Source organism: Mytilus trossulus, chromosome 14 (genome assembly GCF_036588685.1).
Source record: "Mytilus trossulus isolate FHL-02 chromosome 14, PNRI_Mtr1.1.1.hap1, whole genome shotgun sequence".
In the NCBI taxonomy this organism is placed as follows: domain Eukaryota; kingdom Metazoa; phylum Mollusca; class Bivalvia; order Mytilida; family Mytilidae; genus Mytilus; species Mytilus trossulus.
In genome coordinates this window covers 36,107,342-36,129,881 of record NC_086386.1, presented here as the reverse complement: position 1 = coordinate 36,129,881, position 22,540 = coordinate 36,107,342, and the positions used below count along the sequence as shown (strand labels likewise).

The 22,540-nt window shown below is 31.7% G+C and overlaps 1 protein-coding gene across 1 annotated transcript; it reads right to left on the bottom strand.

Moving 5' to 3' along the window:
• Positions 1 to 17: 17 nt before the first annotated feature.
• Positions 18 to 21,193, bottom strand: LOC134697236 (RNA-binding protein 41-like). Its single transcript, XM_063559383.1, has 6 exons — positions 21,052 to 21,193; positions 8,736 to 8,903; positions 8,130 to 8,322; positions 4,023 to 4,760; positions 3,339 to 3,486; positions 18 to 1,370 (listed from the first exon to the last, which is right to left on the bottom strand). The coding sequence occupies exons 1-6, from the start codon at positions 21,123 to 21,125 to the stop codon at positions 1,282 to 1,284; spliced, it is 1,410 nt and encodes a 469-aa protein (XP_063415453.1). The 5' UTR covers positions 21,126 to 21,193; the 3' UTR covers positions 18 to 1,281.
• Positions 21,194 to 22,540: the final 1,347 nt, after the last annotated feature.

Here is a 22,540-nt window from a genome sequence, read left to right as displayed (position 1 = left end):
AGTTTGTTATTACTCTTTTATTCTTTAATGTCACTTAACCTCCGTATAGTACAACGTTCCTTACTTGGACAACTTGCAAGTTGTAATTTGATATAAATATGAAACTGTCTGCAAAGTTCTCAGCAAAACTTCGGATTCGACATTGCACGTTTGGATATAGATGCCAAATTGTACAATTGATATGTGAGCTTACGTGATAAATTGTATATTGAAAACTTTACAGCTAAGCCTTCATGTTGAATTGTATAACGTTTTGATTTTGAAACCTAAAAATTATTGCTTGTCCTCAATTAACGTGTTTTGATTTTTTTTAATTTGAAAGGATGTAATACCAATGCAACTTATCCCTTAACTTGTACTTGTCATATGATTAGGCCACTAGTGGAGCAAGAACTGATTACCCTTAAGTAGCATCAGCAATCATTCCCAATTTTACGGTAGGATTGGTATGGAATAGAAATAAATGATTGAAGTATTTAACTTTACTTTAGGATATGCAACTTCAATTCGAACAAGTTAAACCTACAAAGACCAAAGGATCTTTAAGGGTTGCACTTGACCTTAGACAAACACATACGATACAAGAGGCTGTTCAATCAACAGCAAATAGGATTTTCTGCAATAAAATGATATTTGCAAATATAGACTCAAATAGGATCAATTGAAAAATAAAATGAATGTGGGTAGGTCTTAGAAATGGAAAGGCCAAAATGAATCTAAGTATCACTTTTCGCTACTTAAAGGTGTACAACCCAACAACGATAAAAGCTAAAATCATGAAAATCGAAATTGATGTCCATGTAGTAATTGGAAAGAACATATTTAAATATGAAAAGATTTCGTCAAAGTTATTTTAAGTTATTGCGGGAGCACTGGTAGCCGTTCGCGTGTGTTCTCGATGTAAATCACCAAACTAAATTAATAAAAAATATGTTCAAATGCCGATTTGAAATCAAATTATCAAGTAAAATGATCAAATTAACATAATCAGCTTACAGAGAGGCATGAAAACAAAAAAATGGAAAAATATTAGACATTTGTGAAAGAGGTAGTGTATATATTACATATTTCTTGCATTTAACTATCCAGTATATATGTGTCATAAAGTCTAAAAAGAAACAATTAGCTTACATCCCAAAAAAGGAATTTAGCATAAAAATGTAAAAATAACATTATATAAGTTAAAGCTATAATTGACATCTTTAAAGACATTTCTCCTTGTGTGTCCTTTGTAAAATAGGCTAAATTGAGATATTGTTTTTAGCTTAACCATTTCATCTTTCAGTTCTTTCCATACTGTATAATGATGGGTTTATCATGTAATTTATATCCATTTACAAGACCAAGGGCTTCTGAAGCAGTCTCTTTACCTGAAAATGAAAAATTTGTGTCTCAGAAAACATTGTATGACAATAACTTTAACAAATTCATTTGAAAAACAAACAAAATTTTCAAATAAAGAGTTTCATATACAGTATTTCAATGTTGTGAAACAATCATTGATTTGTTACTGTACTGACAATTCATTTGATCTAAGAACATATATATTGAAAATCTCTTCAAGCTATTAAATATATACAATTTTTACACATGTAAATTCGATAATTTCAAACACAGAAAGAAAATTCATTGTATTTGTCCTGCAATAAGAAAATCAAGACTGAATGATTTGACATTTAGTGTTTATTCATGGAGTTTGATGTTGTTTAGACCGTTGCCATGGAAATCAAGACACCAACATGAACTCTAACGAAAACAGTGGTAAAAATTTTGAATTATAGTATACACATTTATCTATAATAGGATAATCATATTCGACACTACAGAAGTATCTTGAACACAGTATTTGACAAACAAATGTTTAATCCTGAAATATATGGTGAGTTTATTTGTTCAGTAAATTTGACAATAAAAAGACAAATTCGTGTAGCTGTTTTGTTGCATAATATTGTAAAATTGAGAATGGAAATGGGGAATGTGTCAAAACAACTCATCATAGATACCAGGATTGATTTTTTTTACACGTGTTTCGTCTACAAAAGACCCATCAGTGACGTCGGTCGAATCCAAACATGTTAAATAATCCAAATAAAGTAAGAAGTTAAAAAGCATTTAGGACCAAAAATTCCTAAAGGTTTTGCCAAGTACAGCTAAGGAAATCTATTCCTGAGGTAGAAAAGCCTAAGTATTTCAAATATTCAAAGTTTGGTTGGCATTTAATTTATCATTATGAACATATAAATGATAACTCAAGTCAACACAGAAGCAGACAATAGCCGAAGGCCACCAATGGGTCTTCAATGCAGCGAGAAATTCCGCACCCGGATACGTGCTTCAGCTGGTCCCTAAACACACATGTTTACTAGATCAGTGATTATGGACGTCATATTAAACTCCGAAGTATTCCCAAGAAACTAAAATTAAAATCATACAAGACTAACAAATGCCAGAGGCTCCTGAATTTGGACAGGCGCAAAAGTGAGGCGGGGTTAAACATGGTTTTTGAGATCTCTAACCTCCGCCTATACCTCTAGCAATATAGTAAGAACAAACACACAACAATACTATGTAAAACTATGTTCAAAAGAAAGTTCGAGTTCGATGTCAGAATAGGTAACAAAACAAAATGACAATGATACATAAAAGAGGGACGAAAGATACCAAAGGGACAGTCAAACTCATAAATCTAATACAAACTGACAACGCCATGGCTAAAAATGAAAAAGACAAACAGACAAACAATAGTACACATGACACAACATTAAAAACTAAAGAATAAACAACACGAACCCCACCAAAAACTAGGTGCTCCGTAAGGGTAAGTCATACATTGTAACTCATAACAATACAAAAACAGGTCCGCAATAAGTGGTGCAGTTAGTCCAGATTAAAATTTTAATAACTTGACGTTATAAAGAATCTCCAAAGCGAACAAAAATATTAACTTAAAAAATTCAAGGGCAGTTTTAGTATCAAAGCATGTCTAATTGACATAAAGTTATTTGGTTTGTTGTTACTAAAATATGGTCTAAAAGAATTTGAGTACATGTATTCCCATTCTGACTTTTTAAATGCCCATTTGATTGGGTGTGTGCATTTTTTCTTTATAAGATTATGAGGTAAAGTGCTGTATAGGGTAGGAAAATCAAAACTTCAAACACTCCAAAATTAATTATTTCAACTATTTTCAAAGGCCTTATTTGAACAATTTATTACTTTATTTTTGATTTAACCAAGTGTACTGGTAAGACAATACACAATTAAGTAGTGGAACAATCATTCATCTATAAAATGAACTCAATTTTTTTTTTTTTTTTTTATTATGTAAAGGTACCTACTGTCAAGTGTTACAAACGCTTGACCTCTCATTCTTCCACTCATAATTCTGAATTTTATTGGAGAACAGTTGGACACTTGGAATCTTAGAAACAAAGAGCCTAGCTCATTTTCTGATATTCTATTAGGCAGGTTCTTCAAATATAAAACCTGAAGAAAAAAAATAGAAAATACGTTTTCCCCTGTTTTATGATACGCACAAGAAATTTCTCCTGTACGAGAATAAACACTTAAAAAGGTATTTTGTAATTTCTGTTGCTATATTCATATGTTTTCAAACAATTGTATATATGGCTAAATAAATGTTAACAAGGCTGTGCTCACGTTATTGTTAAAATAGTAGTAGATTTCAAATTGCTTACCATTAACTAAATGATTAAGTGAAACCAGCGTTCATGGTTCGTATGTTGGTGAGATTTTGTGTTGATCAACATTGAAAATTCCGTGTATTAGTTTGAAAGTTTGTTTGTCTTCTCTTTTTTGTTTAAGTCATGGTATTTTTGCCTATCATTTTGGCTTGTGATTTTATCGTTAGTATATTTGCTTTTGGAACTAATGAAATTCAAATTGAAAGCGTACTAATAATATATGTAGAATTATGGAGTAGGAAATGGAAGTGTGTGTTGTATCTTCAAAATCCTGCGAAAACTTATCCATTTGGTACTTGAAAAGACAATCCTACTTACATTATTTTGGCTCCCTTCTTCATAATTTTCAAACTTCGGAAGTTTACGTATTTCCTCAACTGAAAGTCTATTTGCAATAATATCACATTGTGGAATTTGATTTACCATACCAAGTACAATTTTGTTATTAACACTTGTATTGTCGGGTTTTTTAGTTGTCTGAAGTTCACCATTACAATTTTGGGATTGTTTATCATCACTGCATTCAACATCGACAGATAAGCGGTTATCTATAACTGAGTCTTCTCTGGTTTTACAACCAATTATTTCACTTTCCTGTTCATTTCGGCATGAAGAGGTAGACACAATTCCCTCAACCGTACTGCAAACGTCATCGAGACTATCATTTCTATCAGTATCAGCAGTAAATAGTTCTTCAGAGTTTCTGTTAGTTTCAGTATTATTACGCTTTTTCAATCTGTGCTGCTTCTTATTTAATAATTTCTTCCCGGCAATCTCTTCTAAAATTTCTGGAATATGATTCATAGGATGCTCAGGGTGTGGAAAGTCTGACGAAAATTTATTTTTTATCAACATAGAACTTAAACGTTTATTATCAGTACTGTATTTGACAAGAGACTTTTCTAAATCCATAGCATGCCTACCAACATTTGCTTGACCATAAAATGTATCCGCCATTGTCAATGATTTTGTGTGTGTCTCTATTTTTCTATCAATTTCTGCAAGCTTATCTTGTAGATATGATGGTTCCTGTCCAAGTCTTGGTTTCTTGCTTCCCTAAAATTACAATAGAAACTACAGATTGTTTTTACATTAAAACATAAAAATAAGTCTATCTCTCCTATGGGTATATCATGCTTGTATTTCAATTGAAATTAATTTATTAGTAATAAAAATATGACGATTTGAACAACGTTCAGGCTTTTTAAAGAGCCAACAAACGACCTCGGAACAGTTTATATTTGCCTTATAAGATAAAACAGAAGTTCTTAATAAAGCGGATGAATTGTTCAACCGTCGAAAACATTTAAGTTACATTTTAATGTAATATCTGCTACAAGAAATATAATGATATTTTCGGTTAAGCCATGTTGATTTATTAGCAGGTGCTTTGTTGATATTTTTAGCATTATTATTTTGGTATTTGCAGTTTCTTTGTAGGATGTTTTCTAGAGAGTTTTAAAATGCAAAAATAAACCCGCAAAGTTGTGGTTAAATTAGTCTTATTAACCGATATCTCATGTATAGCAAATATTTTGAAACTTCAAAGAACTGGGTTTGAAGATAGTTCGATTGTGCGAAAATATGGCTTTTGCACTTGATGAATCCGATTCATAAAGAATTTTACAACTAGTGTTTCCAAATTTACGTACACTGTATTCAGACTCGGTAACCAGAAAAAAATTAACAACATCGGTGAAATTATCTATGCTTCAGGGCGAGCAATCAGGCATTTTTGTACTCATCTAAGTTTATGATATGGACAGAAGAAACCAAGAAAATGCTACCATATATATAATCACGTCAATCTGATTGGAATACGGATCAGATATAAACGCTTCACTTTAATATAGTGAAAGGAGAGTCCATCAATGCTAATAGGGAACAACCAAAAAATGATATTTCATTCTATCTCGAGTAAAAGAGAACAAAAGAACGAAAATACACAACACTGTAAAAGAAAAATGAGAAAAGACAAACAAATGACGCTATAAAAGATCGTGAATAATTTCAGTTTAATCAAACTAGGAACTCAATAAGCTGGAGAAGATCTCAGAAGGTTGGAAAAGGTAATTAAGCTTTATTATTTAGGTCCAATAGAACAAAACTAATAATTTGTAATTGATTTGCAAATTACAAACTGGAACAAAATCAGAGTACTTTGAAAAATTATCAAGGCTGCAGTTTAGCATGTAAAGTTTAAGTGCTGCGACATTTCAATTACAAACAGCAGTTTTGGTGGATTTAATATTTCATATGATTCCAAATCCTAATTCAAATGATTAATATCAATAACGGTTCAAACTTTCCAGCAGCAGGTGCTCATTTCAGGAATAACTGTATCTTCAGTGAGGGGGGGCAAGGGGGGTCCCAATAACAGCAAAACAGCAAATTGATTTGGCTTATAACAGATAACAAGGAATTAAAATGAACAAAAACAGATAACAGTAAATTAAATATAAATATAAGTCGGGTCCTTGACAAATCCAACATTTCTTATAACGGGTATAACCCTTTGAATTCCATTTTCTATGAACATGTTTTTTCGAATTATATATCCAGATATGTATTTGGTATATTCTTGTCCATCCGTCTTCAACATATCGGACATTTACTAAAATACTCTTAAACCAATTTACATAAAACTTTGGAAAATTTGTTTATATTTATTGACGTGAGCTCCCTATCGTGTTTTATAAATTTTAGATTTTAAGTTTCTGGGTAATTGAATTTTATTCAATAAAAATGGGGAATTTTTTTCTTTAGTTTTCTGATAATAACTCAAAAATCCTTCCCCAAATTTGCAAGGAATTTTGGTGAATTGTTTATATCTTAGTGTTTCCTACAGGTGGTGTGTAATCTACTGATTGACATGAGCTCCCTTTCAATTTTTATAAATTTTATATTTTATGTTTCCGAGTTAAGGGGATTTATTAATTAAAAAGGGGGGATTTTCTAGTTTTTGGACATTAACAGAAAAACGTTTTCAGCAGTTCTCATGGCATAGCTGTTTATTTGTTATAGAATACTTTTTTCAGCATTTATTTTTGTACAGTTATAGAAACTCACACATGCTTGTAATTTGAAAATTAAGTGTGTAATAAAATTGAGAATGGAAATGTGGAATATGTCAAAGAGACAAAAATGATATCTAGTAAAAATTCAAGGGCAGTTATGATATCAAAGAAGGTCCAATCGTCATAGTTCTTGTGTTTGTTGCTATTAAAAAATTACCGAAAAGAGTTTGAACATATAAATTCGCATTCTGACTTTTTTAAATGCCCATTTAATGAGGTGTGTGAAGTTTTCTGAATAAGACTATGAGGCAAAGTTGTATATAGGGTAGAAAACTCAAAAGCACCAATTATAAGCATGCAATTTATCCAGTACCTCTAACCATGCAATTTTGACACTCCAAAAGTAATTTATTCCACTATTTTCAAAGGCCTTATTTGAACATTTTTTTATCGTTTTTTTTTTTTGTACCAAGTCTACTTCTAAGTATAGAATACATACTGCATGTAGTTTAGTAGGGCAACAATGGCTTGAAGACGAAATAAATCTTTGTTTGTAATGAGTTATATGCAGCTTCGGAACCCAGTACATGGTGGGAACTTTCATAGTACAATGTGTTTGGTTCTGCTTTGAAAAGAGCTGAGTCTATGTACCATATAATATAAAAGGTTAACTGGTTGTAAGGACCTAGTCCTTAATTGAGATCCTTGATAGATATTCCTGGCCATATTTTTCTTTTTTGTCATATTAAGAATTGTTCTTATTTAATATGATCGTACGGAAAACATACAAAAAATAAGAATTCAAAATAAATGTTCCCAAAAAAAATGGAATGTATTACAAAGGATAATCATAAGATATACTGGAATTGTCCTGGATCTCACTTCTGTGATGGGTATTTGTTAATGAAATCCTTCTCAGAATACGGAACCAACATATTAGTAGTGTTAGTAGTGGTAGACCCCAATATCCAATGATCTTCAATTTCTATAAAAAAATTACTAACATTCAAATTTTCAATAACAGTTAACAGCAAATACATTATCATAATAACAGTTAACAAAAAAACTAAAAGCCCAATAACAGCTAACAAAGAATAGGGCAATAACAGCTAACAGCAAATATGTTTTCAGAATAACAGATAACAAAGAATTAAAATGCCCCATAACAGCATAACAGATAAACCCCTTGCCCCCCCCCCCTCTTCAGTGATGCTCGAGGACAAACTATTTGAAATTCAATAACTTAATTCAAACGATGGAAAGCTGATAAAACCAAAAGGGGTCAAAATAAAAAAGACAAATTGGGACATAGGTATATGGTATATTATTTTGTTTGTTTACAACACCAATGCTACATATCACTTTCCTTTCTATTATGTTGTTTGTTTAGAACACCATTGCTACGTACCATAATTCCATCCTCTGTTTGTAATTTGAGTCTTATTTCATCGTCACTTAGACCGCATAATCGTAATTCATTAACTCTGCTGTCTTGCTCTTCGAGTACTTTATAATCAGACAAATCTATAATACCAGTGACAGAATCTGTAGTTGGTTCGTACAAGGTACTATTAGTAAACTTACGACTTTGTGCAAGCTGTCTGAAAATAATATGTTTGTTTATTTGGAAACGTCGATGATAAATAAATGTATATGAAAGTATCTGGGATATTACAAAAGTTTCTCTTCCCTGACTTGTATATATATATTGCAAGGGTGTCTTTTAATAGATTCAGTGTCTGATAGAAAAAATCTTAATACTTCCTTTTTGTGTTTATATTTTGTATATTAAGACTAAGCTTATTAATCTATAAAAAAAACCCTTTAATATCTGTTTACGTGTAATATTTGTAACGTTCTGGAAATGTTTGCACATGACATTGTGTAATATGTTCGATTGTTCATGTCAAGACTCTATGTATTCTACTTGAAAAACTGTGTTTTCAAATAAAAACCGAAAAGATCATTTTAAATTTTATAATTTTCCAATGCGCTATTACTCTTTTCGACTCACTCTTTTAATGTAGTTTGTGTTCTGAGTTGTTTGTCCAATAATGTCTTCAGCTGTCTCTGTGCTTCTGTTTCAATATCTTCCACGGGACCAGATAAGTCTTTGATCTTAGTCGTCTGTTGGCCTGAAAATCTGAGCACATCCTGACTGTGAAATCTCTTAGGATTCCCGCTACAAATAAAGAACAAATCTAAATATAAATAAATGTATATTTGTCGTCTGCTGACCTGACAATCTGAGCACATCCTGACTATGAAATCTCTCAGGATTCCCGCTATCAATATAGAACAAATTTAAATATAAAAAAAGTAATTTAGTCGTCTGCTGACCTGACAATCTGAGCACATCCTGACTATGAAATCTCTTAGGATTCCCGCTATAAATATAAAACAAATCTAAATATAAATAAAGCATATTTTAGGTTACTTCAATGAAACAGTAAAACAAAACGTACAGTATATAATCCAAGTAGATATCTCATATCACAGGACCAAACGATGGTCAAGCACCTAATATTATACATGTAAGTAAGCAAGTAAGCAAGTAAGCGAGTAATTTTTATTGGTTTAAAATCCAAAATTACAGGATTGAATCCAAGACAATACACATTGGTTATACACAAACATATATATCATACCAAATTCATAAAAATTATATGAGGAGGTGGTACCACAAAGTTATTTAGTACTTAATAAAGCATTTCTAGAAATGTACATGTCGCTTATAAATTTAACAATAGTTCTAGTTATATCAGTCTCACCACACGCATACAAAAATTTAAATCTTGCTTCCTTAATTTTTTAGTCAAATTTAAAAAAAGAGGGAACTATTTCACTAATTTTGGAAAACAGTAAAGTTGATCTCTAATCATATCGAGTTTTGTGCATTTCAAAGTGAAATGAAATTCATCTCCTACTTCTTAGAGACACAAAGGACACATTCTTTCTTCTACAGGGGTTTTAGAGTGACGCCCTTGCTCAATTCTAAGAACACTATTACTAATGCGAATTTTAGCATAATGCCCAATTACTTTTCTGTCTACATCTAACAATAAATAGGTTTAAATAATAATTAATATAATACATGTATGACCGAGTGTATGACAAGCTATAATTCGACATCGAACTTGAGTTAAATTGTGACTAAACTTAAGACAGCAATTTCAATTACTACAATACCAAATCAATTAAAAAAATCATCACAGATACCAGGGGTGGTGTTCTCGAAGCTATCTTAGGATAAGAACGTGTCCTAAGTCTATCTTATGACAAGTCTTTGTCCTAAGTCGTGTTCTTGAAGCTCTCTTAACTTATGATATATCTCATTGTTCGTCCTAACTTTAGGACACCCAATAAGATGTCTTAAAAGCATCCTTTCTTCATCCTAGGATTGAAAATTTATACTTGCACCAGATGCGCGCTTCGCCAGTCTACAAAATACTTACCACTCCAGTGACGCTCGAATAAACAGGTTAAAAAGGCCAAATAAAATTAATACGTGAATATAGATGAAGAGCGTACTAGGACCAAAAATTCCTAAACGTATTGCCAAATACAGCTCAGGTATAGATAATAATTCCTGTGGTAAAAAGCCTAATTATTAACAGTTAATTTATAATAATGACCATATCAATGATAATTCATGTCAACACATAGACTTGCTACATGTCCCTTATTTCCTTTTTTCTATTGAAAAAAAATAAAATAGCCTTGCCAGAAGTCATAATTATTTGGACTAGTATTGAATGTAACGCCTTCCTAATATTAGCTTTGATCCTTAAGAATAATTTGGTAAGTCCGCGTGAGTAAGTCTTACCAGAGACATATTTAATTATATATGTCTATTTAAAAACATTGGATACAATATTTCAACCATGATTGTCTATATCTATCTTTTTAAATAAATATAAAACGAACATTGTATCATTCACGTATCCGTAATCTGCGACAGAGCCGTAACCGTCAACAAATGACCATTACCATACTTCCGTTACATATTGACCTTCACCAAAATCGCAAAATTTCAACCGGCGAGATCATTACTCAGCAACAGAAATGTCGACCTTTTGGAAGCGAGCTGGCATAAAGTATGAATTTAAAAGGTTTTTTTCAAAACATTGTTGCATTTGTCACCCCAAGTAAATCAACAGAAGGCCATACGAGAGAGTCCTGGCTTATTTGTTCACTGACACTGAAATTATTTTCAGTCGCCTCGACCTGGCCAACACTTGTTTTTTTATCTATAGGGCCATCTTACCGTCAGACTATAACTATCCACATCGACAATTTTAATTGTCACCGTAGAATTCGACCTTTTCAAAATGTCTCAATTGAAAAAAAATGTCTGATGAATTGAATGCAATTGTCTAATTTCATTTATGGTGAATTGTGTCCATAATTTCATATGATATTATTTTTAAATGTTTTTGCCCTTGTCCTTAGTATCTTTAAAAACAATTTTATGTACATGGTCTTCATAGAGGGTGGTAATCTACATCTGTTGCCCATAATCAGGTTCTCTCCCAGTCATGTTCTCTGTCTGTTTGGACCCTTTTCTAATTCTAAAGGTTAATCATAGATATAAGAAGATGTGGTATAAGTGATAATGAGACAACAAATTAAACCATTATAAGTAAGTGTGGTCTTTGCTTACACAGAACAGCAAGCTATTAAGGGCCCCAAAAGTGACGTGTAAAACCATTAAAACGTACAAGAAAACAATGGTATAATCTACATGTATATAAAAAAAACAAGAACTAAATCATCAAAGGTCAACTACTGAATATCAGATTCCTGACTTAGGACAGGTGCAAACAAATGCAGCTGGTTTAGGCCTAAATTAATATATTGTTTGTCTCCCAGTCCCTGATCCTGCCAAGCCAGGTGTGGGTAGGTAGGTCATGTACATGTAGGTAGGGAAATAATTTTATTTAAAAAAAAAATGAACATTATCGGGCGATCCCGCAAGCCTGAAAATCAGAAATTAATAAAATAATATTCGACTTTAGATTTGACAATAAAATTTTATGAGTAGCACCATTTTTGCAGGGTCATTAGGGATTGGGGAAACAAAAAATATTAATTTAGGCATTAAACATGCTAAACATTTTATTAAGTACCGAAAAATAGTGTTACATCATTCACAATATAGAATTAGAAAGACATATTATAATCATGCTGTAGTAGTTGTGTAAGCGTATATGGCTATAAAATACAGATAAGTTATTTTTATTGTTTATAAATAAAGTCATGAAAGTGAAATACTAAAATTTAGATTTTGAAAATTATTTGGATGAAATGAAAAATGAATTATGTCATTCTGATCAAGCAGTCCTCTTTCTAGAGTCTAATGAAATATTCAAACATTCATTCAACTGATGTAATATACATGTGTATATAAGAAATCATTTCATACTAAACTGTTCTAGCCAATTCCCAAGCTAATCTACATGTACATGTATACAAACTTTTGTTTTTATTTTAAAATATCAAATTAACAATCATGATTAATGTTTCAAAATTCCTTTATTTGTAACTTCATTTTGTACTTTACACGTTATGTACTTAAATGCTTAACCTGGTGATAATTTAAAAAAAAAAGAGAAAGTAAATAAGTAATTCATTATCCCATATATACTACATATATCTACATAAAATGTAAATCTACATTTCTTTACATTTTAGCTACATCCAGTATTCTAGTATATGTGCTAATGCTGTAAGAAGATGTCTTAAGCCAGAGTTTAAAGTTGATGCAGAAAAGAGATCAGAATCACTGATCAAAACAATCAAATGGTCAGAAGGAAAACCTATTCTTCCAGATGTAGCAAGTATGTACATTTATCAATAATTACTGACAGCTAGGCCTTCATAAGGCCATAAAAAGGATAGGTTTGTTTGCCCTTACCCTACCTACCTAGAAAATAGCTGCCTACTCAAAATCTTTTATTGTTCTGGGGTTAAAGTCATAAAACTTTGCTCAGTGCTCGGAGCACATAAATCATGCTCAAAACACAAAACCCAGCATTTTGATTGGTTGATTCTTGAGTCTGAGTACAAAAATCGTGCTTGAAAGTTTTATGACCGCAAGGCCTGGTGTGAATTTTTTTTTTTATTGAGATAGTCTTGAACACTTATCTGATACTTAAATTTCTCTTTGCCAAAAAAATAAAATAAAATGCCTACCTACCACTGTCTTGATGTTGAGTAGAGTAAGGCAAACCAAAATACTTCTAAGTGTGGCCTAAATACATGTACATGTATGAGGAAAAAAATGTTCAATCATGTTGATGAGATGGTGTCGCACAAAGTTCTAGAGGTTAAAGTACGACAATTCTTTACTTTTTACTGTCAGCATACATGTAGTCATGATAGTGCTATTTCAATGTCAATAATTCATTCACTTTTAATATAAAAAAGAAGATGTGGTATGATTGCCAATGCCACAACTATCCACAAAAGACCAAAATGACACAGACATTAACAACTATAGGTCACTGTATGGCCTTCAACAATGTGCAAAGCCCATACCTCATAGTCAGCTATAAAAGGCCCTGATAAGACAATTTAAAACAATTCCAACCAGTAAACCATCAGCCTTATTTATGTAAAAAAAATAACATGGAAACAAATATGTAACACCTAAACAAACAACAACCATTGAATTACAGGCCCCTTATTTAAAAGTTGTTATCTATTTCTTTTTCAATGCAAGAGTTTTCTCTCCATCTGTACAATGTACAAACATGTATGTTCAAAACAGAAACCAAACAACACAAATACATGTATATATACTAAAATAAACAGCTTGTAGGCTTCCACATAGTCATAGTCAATCGTCTAATGCCAATACATATAGATAGATTTACTTTTATCTAAAATATTTTCAGCTGTTATATATTTTTATGATGTATATAAATGGCTATACTAACTAATACTGAACAATGAAAAATGTCTGTTTATATTTTCTGAAATGGTTTAAATCTAAAAATTGATTGTAACATGTCACAGGAAGGTGATCACATGATATGCCAAGTACATTTTGTACTTTAATTTACATGTATGTGTGATATAATTGAAATAAAAGAAAAAGACTGTTTGAAAACATAATTTTTTTTTTTTATTTCCAGAGAAACCAGCAGCAGCAAGTTCCTGACAGAACAACTGACAATAATTTGACATTTGATTGGAATTCTGTTGTGTATTTTATAGATAAATTGTCAAATATATCATCCAATTACACTTAGATATATAAAAGTATTTGACTAAGTAGTTTTGTTTGTTCAGTAATTTTACACAAGGAATGGTGAAAGAACGATACCAAAAATTTTTTTTTTTACTTTCCAAATTTATGTTTTTTCGTAAAGTTTAAACTAATCATCGATATAGGAAGATGTGGTATGAGTGCCAGTGAGACAACTCTTCATCAAGTAAATCATTATATGTCAAGGTATGGCCTTCAACACAGAGCTTTTGCTCACACCAAACAGCAAGCTACAAATGAATAAAGGGACCAAAAAATGTCTAGTGTAAACCATTCAAACGGGAAAACCAACAGTCTAATCCACATAAAAACAAAAAACAGAAACACTTATAAACCAAAAGATACCTGACATTTGCCTGGACTAAAGTATTATTAACCAGATATTTGTTTCACCTCCAAAGGACTTGTACATTGTATTTCTGCTCTACTGGACAAATGTTGACATTTTTTATTGTCATTTTGTCAACAGAAGCAACCTTTGATAACCTAGAATGTTGTTTCAATCCAAAATTGTACACTCTGATAATATACATGTTGTACATGATATATATGAACTGAAATATTCCAAAGTAAATAGTTGCAAGTTACTTATATGGGGAAAAAAAATCTGTTTCTGGTTATCAGGGTTCAAATGCCAATGAGTCCAACATCCCTGTGTATAATAGTTTCTAGATTTTAGCCACTTACACTATAATATTTTGACCCTTTTAGTCCAGTCAATCTAGCATAAAATGGACCCTAACCCAAAAGTAATTGCAACAGAAGATTTTTAAGTTTTAATCTTTAGCATTATACCCCAAATATTCACAGAAAAAAGTCCCATAAAATCTAACTTGAGGAAGACTTAAAAAAATCACCATTTAAAATTCCCATGGCGATTTGCATTGAAAAGGGAGATAACTCTTGCAAAAAAGGCAGAAATATTAATAAAAAATTGATACAAAAATATTACTTTACAGCTTCTATTTATCAAAATGTATTGATTCTTGATTTTAAGCGGTCTTAAGAGTTTAACAAACAACTCTAAAGGTGTTTTTATATCTTTTATCAAGCTATAATCTAGATTTCGTAATGTATGAGTTGACCATTTATGGAATTTTTCAACATGTCAAGGTAAAGAATCTCAAATTTAATCAAAACAATTAAGCATGTATTCTTCTTTTTGTACTTTTTGCAAGAATTATGTCCCCTTCCAATGTTAATATCCATAGGAAGTTTAAAAACGCAGATTTCAAGTTTTAGTTAGATTTTATGAGACTTTTTTCTGTGTATATAAAGGACATAATGCTATAGATTAGAACTAAAACATTTTCTGTTGCAATTAGTTTGAGGTTAAATCTTAGTTTGACTGGACTAATATAAAAAAAGAAGATGTAGTATGATTCCTAATGAAAACTCTTCACAAGAGACAAAATTATCAGAAATTAACAAATAGGTCACCTTATGGCCTTTAACATTGAGTGAAAGCCTATACTATTTCTTTATATTTTTTTTTAAATAAACAAGGCCATTAATTAGTTTTCTGGTTTGACATGTTTGAAGTGTTTTAAATTGTCATTTTGGGGCCTTTTATAGCTGACTATGTGATGTGGGCTTTGCACATTGTTGAAGGTCGTATGGTGACCTTTAGTTGTTAATTTCTGTGTCTTTGTTTTCTTGTGAAGAGTTGTTTCATTGGCAATCACACCTTTTTATTTTTTATCTTTACTGCATAGTCAACTATGAAATTCATAGAAAAGACAAATTTAAAACAATTCAATAGAGAAAACTAACATTTGACAAATTGTGTAATTAATGTACAAAAATGAAGGGGAAACAAATATGTCACACAGGGCATCAAACTACAGACTCCTGACTTAGGACATGTACAGGCACTTATATACAGAATGTGACAGGGTTAATCAAGTTAACAGGATACAAGCTAATTATTCAGCAGAAACTTTCAACAAGGGTTTAACAGTGATCCCAAGTCCCTAAGCTTTCATTAAATTATTATACACTCTATGCTGTCTACTCTTCCAGAGCCTGTTTTCAGAGTAGCTCTGAATCCCCCTTTCAAGTCAGTCGATGATGTTTTAGCTGGAAATTGATTCCAATCCCTAATGGTCTTTGGGAAGAATGACTGTCCATATGTGTCAGTTTTTGTTTTTTCTTGTAAAAGAGACCTATACCTCTGGTCCAGCTGTCGTTGGGTATTAGATATTGTTGTTTATCTATATCAATAAGCCATGCTGCATACAAAAATACATGTAATTCATTTTAATTTTTTGTGTGTATTCAGGGAATATCTTGCAATATTTGTACAAAATTTGTGTCACTGCCTCCTTTTCAAGAGCATGCAAGAGTCGATGCTAGATTTTCTGTTTTGCAAAAAAACATCATCGCACATCATGAACGTTTGTGTTTGATTGTTTGGAATAGGATTCAATCACTAGCATATATAAACTAGAGGCTCTAAAGAGCCTGTGTCGCTCACCTTGGTACATTTGTATATGTGAATATTCAACAAAGGACACAGATGGATTCGTGACAAAATTGTGTTTTGGTGATGGTGATATGTTTGTAGATCTAACTTTACTGAACATTCTTGCTGCGTACATATATCCCCATCTATAATAATTGGCCCAGTAGTTTCAGTTAAAAGTGTTAGTAAAAATTTACAAATTTTATGAAAATTGTTAAAAATTGACTATCGATTCGTCTGAAATTTTCAGGGCAGATAGATCTTGACCTGATAAACAATTTAACCCATGTCAGTTTTGCTCTTAATGCTTTTGTTTTTGAGTTATAAGCCAAAAACTGCATTTTATCCCATGTTCTATTTTTAGCCATGGCAGCCATCTTGGTAGGTTGACCAGGTCAACGGACACAATTTTTAAACTTGATACCCCAATGATGATTGTGGCCAAGTTTGGTTTAATATGGCGCAGTAGTTTCAGAGGAGAAGATTTTTGTAAAAGATAACTAAGATTTACGAAAAATGGTTAAAAATTGACTATAAAGGGCAATAACTCCTAAAGGGGTCATTTGACCATTTCGGTAATGTTGACTTATTTGTAAATCTTATTTTGCTGAACATTATTGCTGTTTACAGTTTATCTCTATCTATAATATTTTTCAAGATAATAACCAAAAACAGCAAAATTTCCTTAAAATTACCAATTTAGGGGTAGCAACCCAACAACAGGTTGTTCGATTCATCTGAAATTTTCAGGGCAGATAGATCTTGACCTGATAAACACTTTTACCCCATGTCAGAATTGCTCTAAATGCTTTGGTTTTTGAGTTATAAGCCAAAAACTGCATTTTACCCCTATGTTCTATTTTTAGCCATGGCGGCCATCTTGGTAGGTTGACCGGGTCAACGGACACAATTTTTAAACTAGATACCCCAATGATGATTGTGGCCAAGTTTGGTTTAATATGGCGCAGTAGTTTCAGAGGAGAAGATTTTTGTAAAAGATAACTAAGATTTACGAAAAATGGTTAAAAATTGACTATAAAGGGCAATAACTCCTAAAGGGGTCATTTGACCATTTCAGTAATGTTGACTTATTTGTAAATCTTATTTTGCTGAACATTATTGCTGTTTACAGTTTATCTCTATCTATAATATTTTTCAAGATAATAACCAAAAACAGCAAAATTTCCTTAAAATTACCAATTTAGGGGTAGCAACCCAACAACAGGTTGTTCGATTCATCTGAAATTTTCAGGGCAGATAGATCTTGACCTGATAAACAATTTTACCCCATGTCAGAATTGCTCTAAATGCTTTGGTTTTTGAGTTATAAGCCAAAAACTGCATTTTACCCCTATGTTCTATTTTTAGCCATGGCGGCCATCTTGGTTGGTTGACCGGGTCACCGGACACAATTTTTAAACTAGATACCCCAATGATGATTGTGGCCAAGTTTGGTTTAATTTGGCCTAGTAGTTTCAGAGGAGAAGATTTTTGTAAAAGTTAACGCCGGACGCAGGACGATGACGGACGACGACGACAGACGCCGGACGCAAAGTGATGAGAAAAGCTCACTTGGCCCTTCGGGCCAGGTGAGCTAAAAAGCCAACAACATAACAATGATCATGTTGGTACACACAGTTTTGTTTTAATGCATATGAAACACTTCTTATCATATAATAGAATGTCACATTTTACATGTTTTAACAGGTTGTGGACAACCTGCCAAATGGAGAACAATAGTGCTGAAAACTTTTTACAAAAATAGGTCTTTTTGGGTAAAATTGCACAAATTTATAGAAAATGGAACAACTTCTTTCCAAGAACTATATTTTTATTATGGGTTTTAGAAAAAGTTAGAAGCCTTGAAAATAATAAAATAGTCAAATTTTCTAATTTTTCATAGGCTTGTATCTTTTCAGTTAATCAAGATAGGGATACTTATCTTTTGGAAAATTTGCTGCATTTTCATGAATAATTGTGCCATTTTAAGAAAAAAAGACAGTTATTATCAGTTAAGAAAATTTTGTTTTTCAGCACTACCAAATGATTACTCGGTCGTTACTCATTTGAGAAACAGTTCCCCATTTGGTGGGTTGTCCCAAACCTGTTAAAGTGTAACAGTACATTCAATTGTAAATAAAATTCCGAATCAAGATAAACAACAATGGAGCTAGAGATGTAGATACAAGCTCCATTCATCTTAAGGGGGTTCGCGGGTCTAAATATTTTTTTTTTTTAAGGGGGCTCCTGGGTATAAATGATTTTTTTTTCTAATATAGAATTTAGCTATATTTTTTCATAAATGAACTTTATCATATACTTAAAAGAAAAATGAAATAAAAAAATGGGGTCACCGTTCATTTAAGCTAAAATCTGCCTCTGGAAGAAGCATACATTTTTGTTAATGTCCTTTTTTTCTGTTGAACTAATAGGAGAAAAAGAGGAAATAAAAAAAATAACCTAATATAAGAAATTGCTTAAATTTTACTATTATTTAGTTTATGTACAGCTTATTTGAAAACAATAATAAAAAATATAGGTCACCGATGAGTTAAAAAGGTATTTCAAATTTAAGGCCAAAAAATGGCTTTTATGCACCAAAGGGAGATAATTTGGAGCTTATTCAATTTTTAAAGTCATCTGGGGCCAAACCAAATATTTTTTTGGGGTTGTTTTTTGTACCATATCATAAAGTAACAACTAATAGTGTAACAAATAAAATTTGTAATGAAAAAATTAAGGATTAAGTTTTCGCTAAAATTTTTGTACCCACGAGCCACCTTAATATAGGATTTCTCTATATTTTTCTATAAATGATCTTTGATTATACGAAATAGAAAAATGAAATAAAAAAATTGGGTCAACCTTCATTTACGCTCACAATCTGCCTTCAAAAGAAGCATACATTTTTGTTAATGTCCTTTTTTTCTGTTAAACATGTTAAACTTTAGAAAATATTAGAAATATCGAAATAAAAAAAGAACTAAATTACAGTAATCACTTTAATTTTACAATTATTTAGTTTGTGTACAGCCTATTCAAAAACAACAATAAAAAATAGGTCACTGATGAGTTAAAAAAGATATTTCAATTTAAATGCCAACAAATGGCATTTTTGCACCAAAGGGAGATAATTTGGAGCTATTTCAATGATATCTACATTTTAAGTCACCTGGGGCCAACACCAATTGTTTTTTTTGAATTATTTTTGTACCATATGATAAAATAACAACCCCTAAACAAATGCTAAAGGTAATAAATAAAATCAGTAACGAACAATTTTTTTTTTTCTTTCTCTGAAATTCGTATACCAGGGGCGTAGCTAGAAAGAAACGATGTGCAAGCAACTACCGCCGAGCGGAGCGAGCCGAAAAAATTTTGGGACCCTTTTATGCAGATTTTTTTTTTTTCGGTTTTCGGTCATAAAAGAGGCACTATATGTAGTCAGGACAAAAATTATGATTGTAAAACTATTGATAAATCTTCTGAATAGAGTAATACTTGACAAAACATATTTTTGATACAGAATTTACTCAGAATCGTCAAAAATATTCTCTTCGTGTCTAGGCAGAAACAAACTGCTCTTGTCAAAATTCACACTGAATGAATATGCAGTAACTGCATGTCGTTGTTCATTGTTCACGGATCGTACATTTGTTTTCAACATACGTAGTACACTGATATATCTCTATGGTAGCACTCGCAAGATGTTATAAACCAGCGCATATGTTCGGCATATTGCGATCTCCCAATTAAATTCGTCAAAATTACATGCCAGATCAGTTTCGTATGTCTCAGACAATGTTGAGATTTGTTCGTCTGCTTTATTTCCTACAGCACGATGAAGCAGATACAGCACAAAGAAGCAATTTTTTGATAATACTAGACGCGACTTCACTCTCCACTGAATTCCCTTATCATATGGTCTATGAACGCAAAACATAATGAGACTTTCCAACATGTCCAATACTGTTTTGGCGTGTTTGCAGGGTGATTGGCTCCGGTAGTCTGCCGACCACATCGCCTCGGCATACTTTCAATTATATCGAAGGGACCTGATATTTCTTATGCCGATTGGTACATCTCATTCCAAACTGCTGAACCGTACACTGTAAAATGTGCTCCAAAACTACATGTCTTAGACTGAATATTACAAATTCAAATCTTGTAAAAGATACATGTTACTGTCCGATTTTGCCATCAATTCCAATAAAACTTTTATTTTGAAACCAAATGCCGTTATTCAATGATATTTCATCAATTAAAAAAGTGACAACATAGATGTTTCCTTTAACATTCAATTTATAAGTTTTTTATTTTGCCATTATTTTTTCATTTTGTTTTTTTTTTGCATGCCGAATCGATGTGCACGCAAATGCGTGTTGGCGTATAGGGAGCTACGCGCCTGTATACCCTCGAGCCTTGCAAATATCTGTATACGAGAAGCACAAAATGGCATAGGGAATCTTAATTCAGAATGCAATATGTTTCTATAACCTTTGAAGACATCAGGAGACAATGTTTATTCACTAAGTCAATTAGTGTGGATTTTAAGAGATTGATGCAGGATTTTGAATAAAAATAAATATATACCATGGAATTCCAGTTTTTTCGAAGCTGTCTTTACTTTCTCTGAAAGGCCTTCCGTTTACAGAACCACCAGGCATGATCTATTCCTGTTCCAAAGTATTTTTTATAAATTTGTCAGTAAACACAAAATGTCATTTTCTGTGACGAAAAAGTAACAACTGTAACGTATCGGAAAAGGCATGAACTAATCCCGGAATTTTTATTAATGTTTTTCGGAATGCATACACGATCATACAAGATTGTATATTTTCTTTTAAAAAGCTTTTCTTTTCAATAAATGTGAAATATGGGGTATGTTAAATTTGACTCCAAAAAGAAGAGCCATGCATCTTTTTGAAATCTTCAAAGATTGGGAACCTGATAAATTAAATCTTAAAATTTTGCAAATATGTACTTGCCGTGTCTCCAAAAATTGCACAAATATTGGAGTTATATCAGAGCTAGGTAGGTTTCCTTTATATATTAAGATAAAGCTGTGGCTAATCAATCGTGGTATGCAAACATCAAGTTTTTAAGTGAAAAAATTGGTTTAAAAAGTAAAAACACAAAAATACCGAACTCCGAGGAAAATTCAAAAAGGAAAATCAAAAATCAAAAGGCAAAATCAAAAGTCCAAACACATCAAACGAATGGGTAACAACTGTCATATTCCTGACTTGGTACAGCACTAAATTTAGCACTTTGTAAAAAACTATATTGTAAATTTTACTTAGAAAATGTATCAAAACTGATTTTTTAACATATTGGAGCCATCAAAAAGACTTAATTAAAAAAGATGATCACAGTAAATTGAGCAGCTACTTTAGATTTAAACATAATTTCATTTTTGAAGATTACTTCAATATTAAGAACAGAGATAAGAGAGTTATACTAACTACATTTAGAATAAGTAATCATTGTCTCCGCATAGAGAGAGGCCGTTACAAACAAAAATTGATGACCATGCAAAAAATATTACACTACCAAGACCAGAGAGAACATGCCAGTTTTGTTCAATCAACTCGGTTGAAGATGAAGAACATTTTTTTATTTAAATGTACCCTTTATAATAAGGAAAGAAAAACCTTTCTGGATGAACTCTTTGCAAAATACCCATATTTATCCCAAATATCCGATAGTAATCTGCTTATTTGGTTTATGTCAAACGATAGCCTTCATTTTAACTCAAAATTATGTGAATTGCTATCCTCATTTTACACATTGAGAAACTAAATATTTGCTTAACTGAAACTTATAAAACTTAGTTATAGTCTTCACCAGTTCATCTTATCACTATATACTTGAATTGTTCTTTTCTGGGCAGTAAGAGTTATCCTTCGTTCCATATACAATGTAGGCAACTGACTCTCATAAAAAAAAACACCATTTGTATTGGTATTTTATCTGTATTTCATTTTTTTTCATTTACATGTTGTACTGTTAAATCAATCATCCTTAATCTGAACGATAGTTGTATGTGTGAGTGTATGCGAGTGGGAAAGAAAGGCTTTTT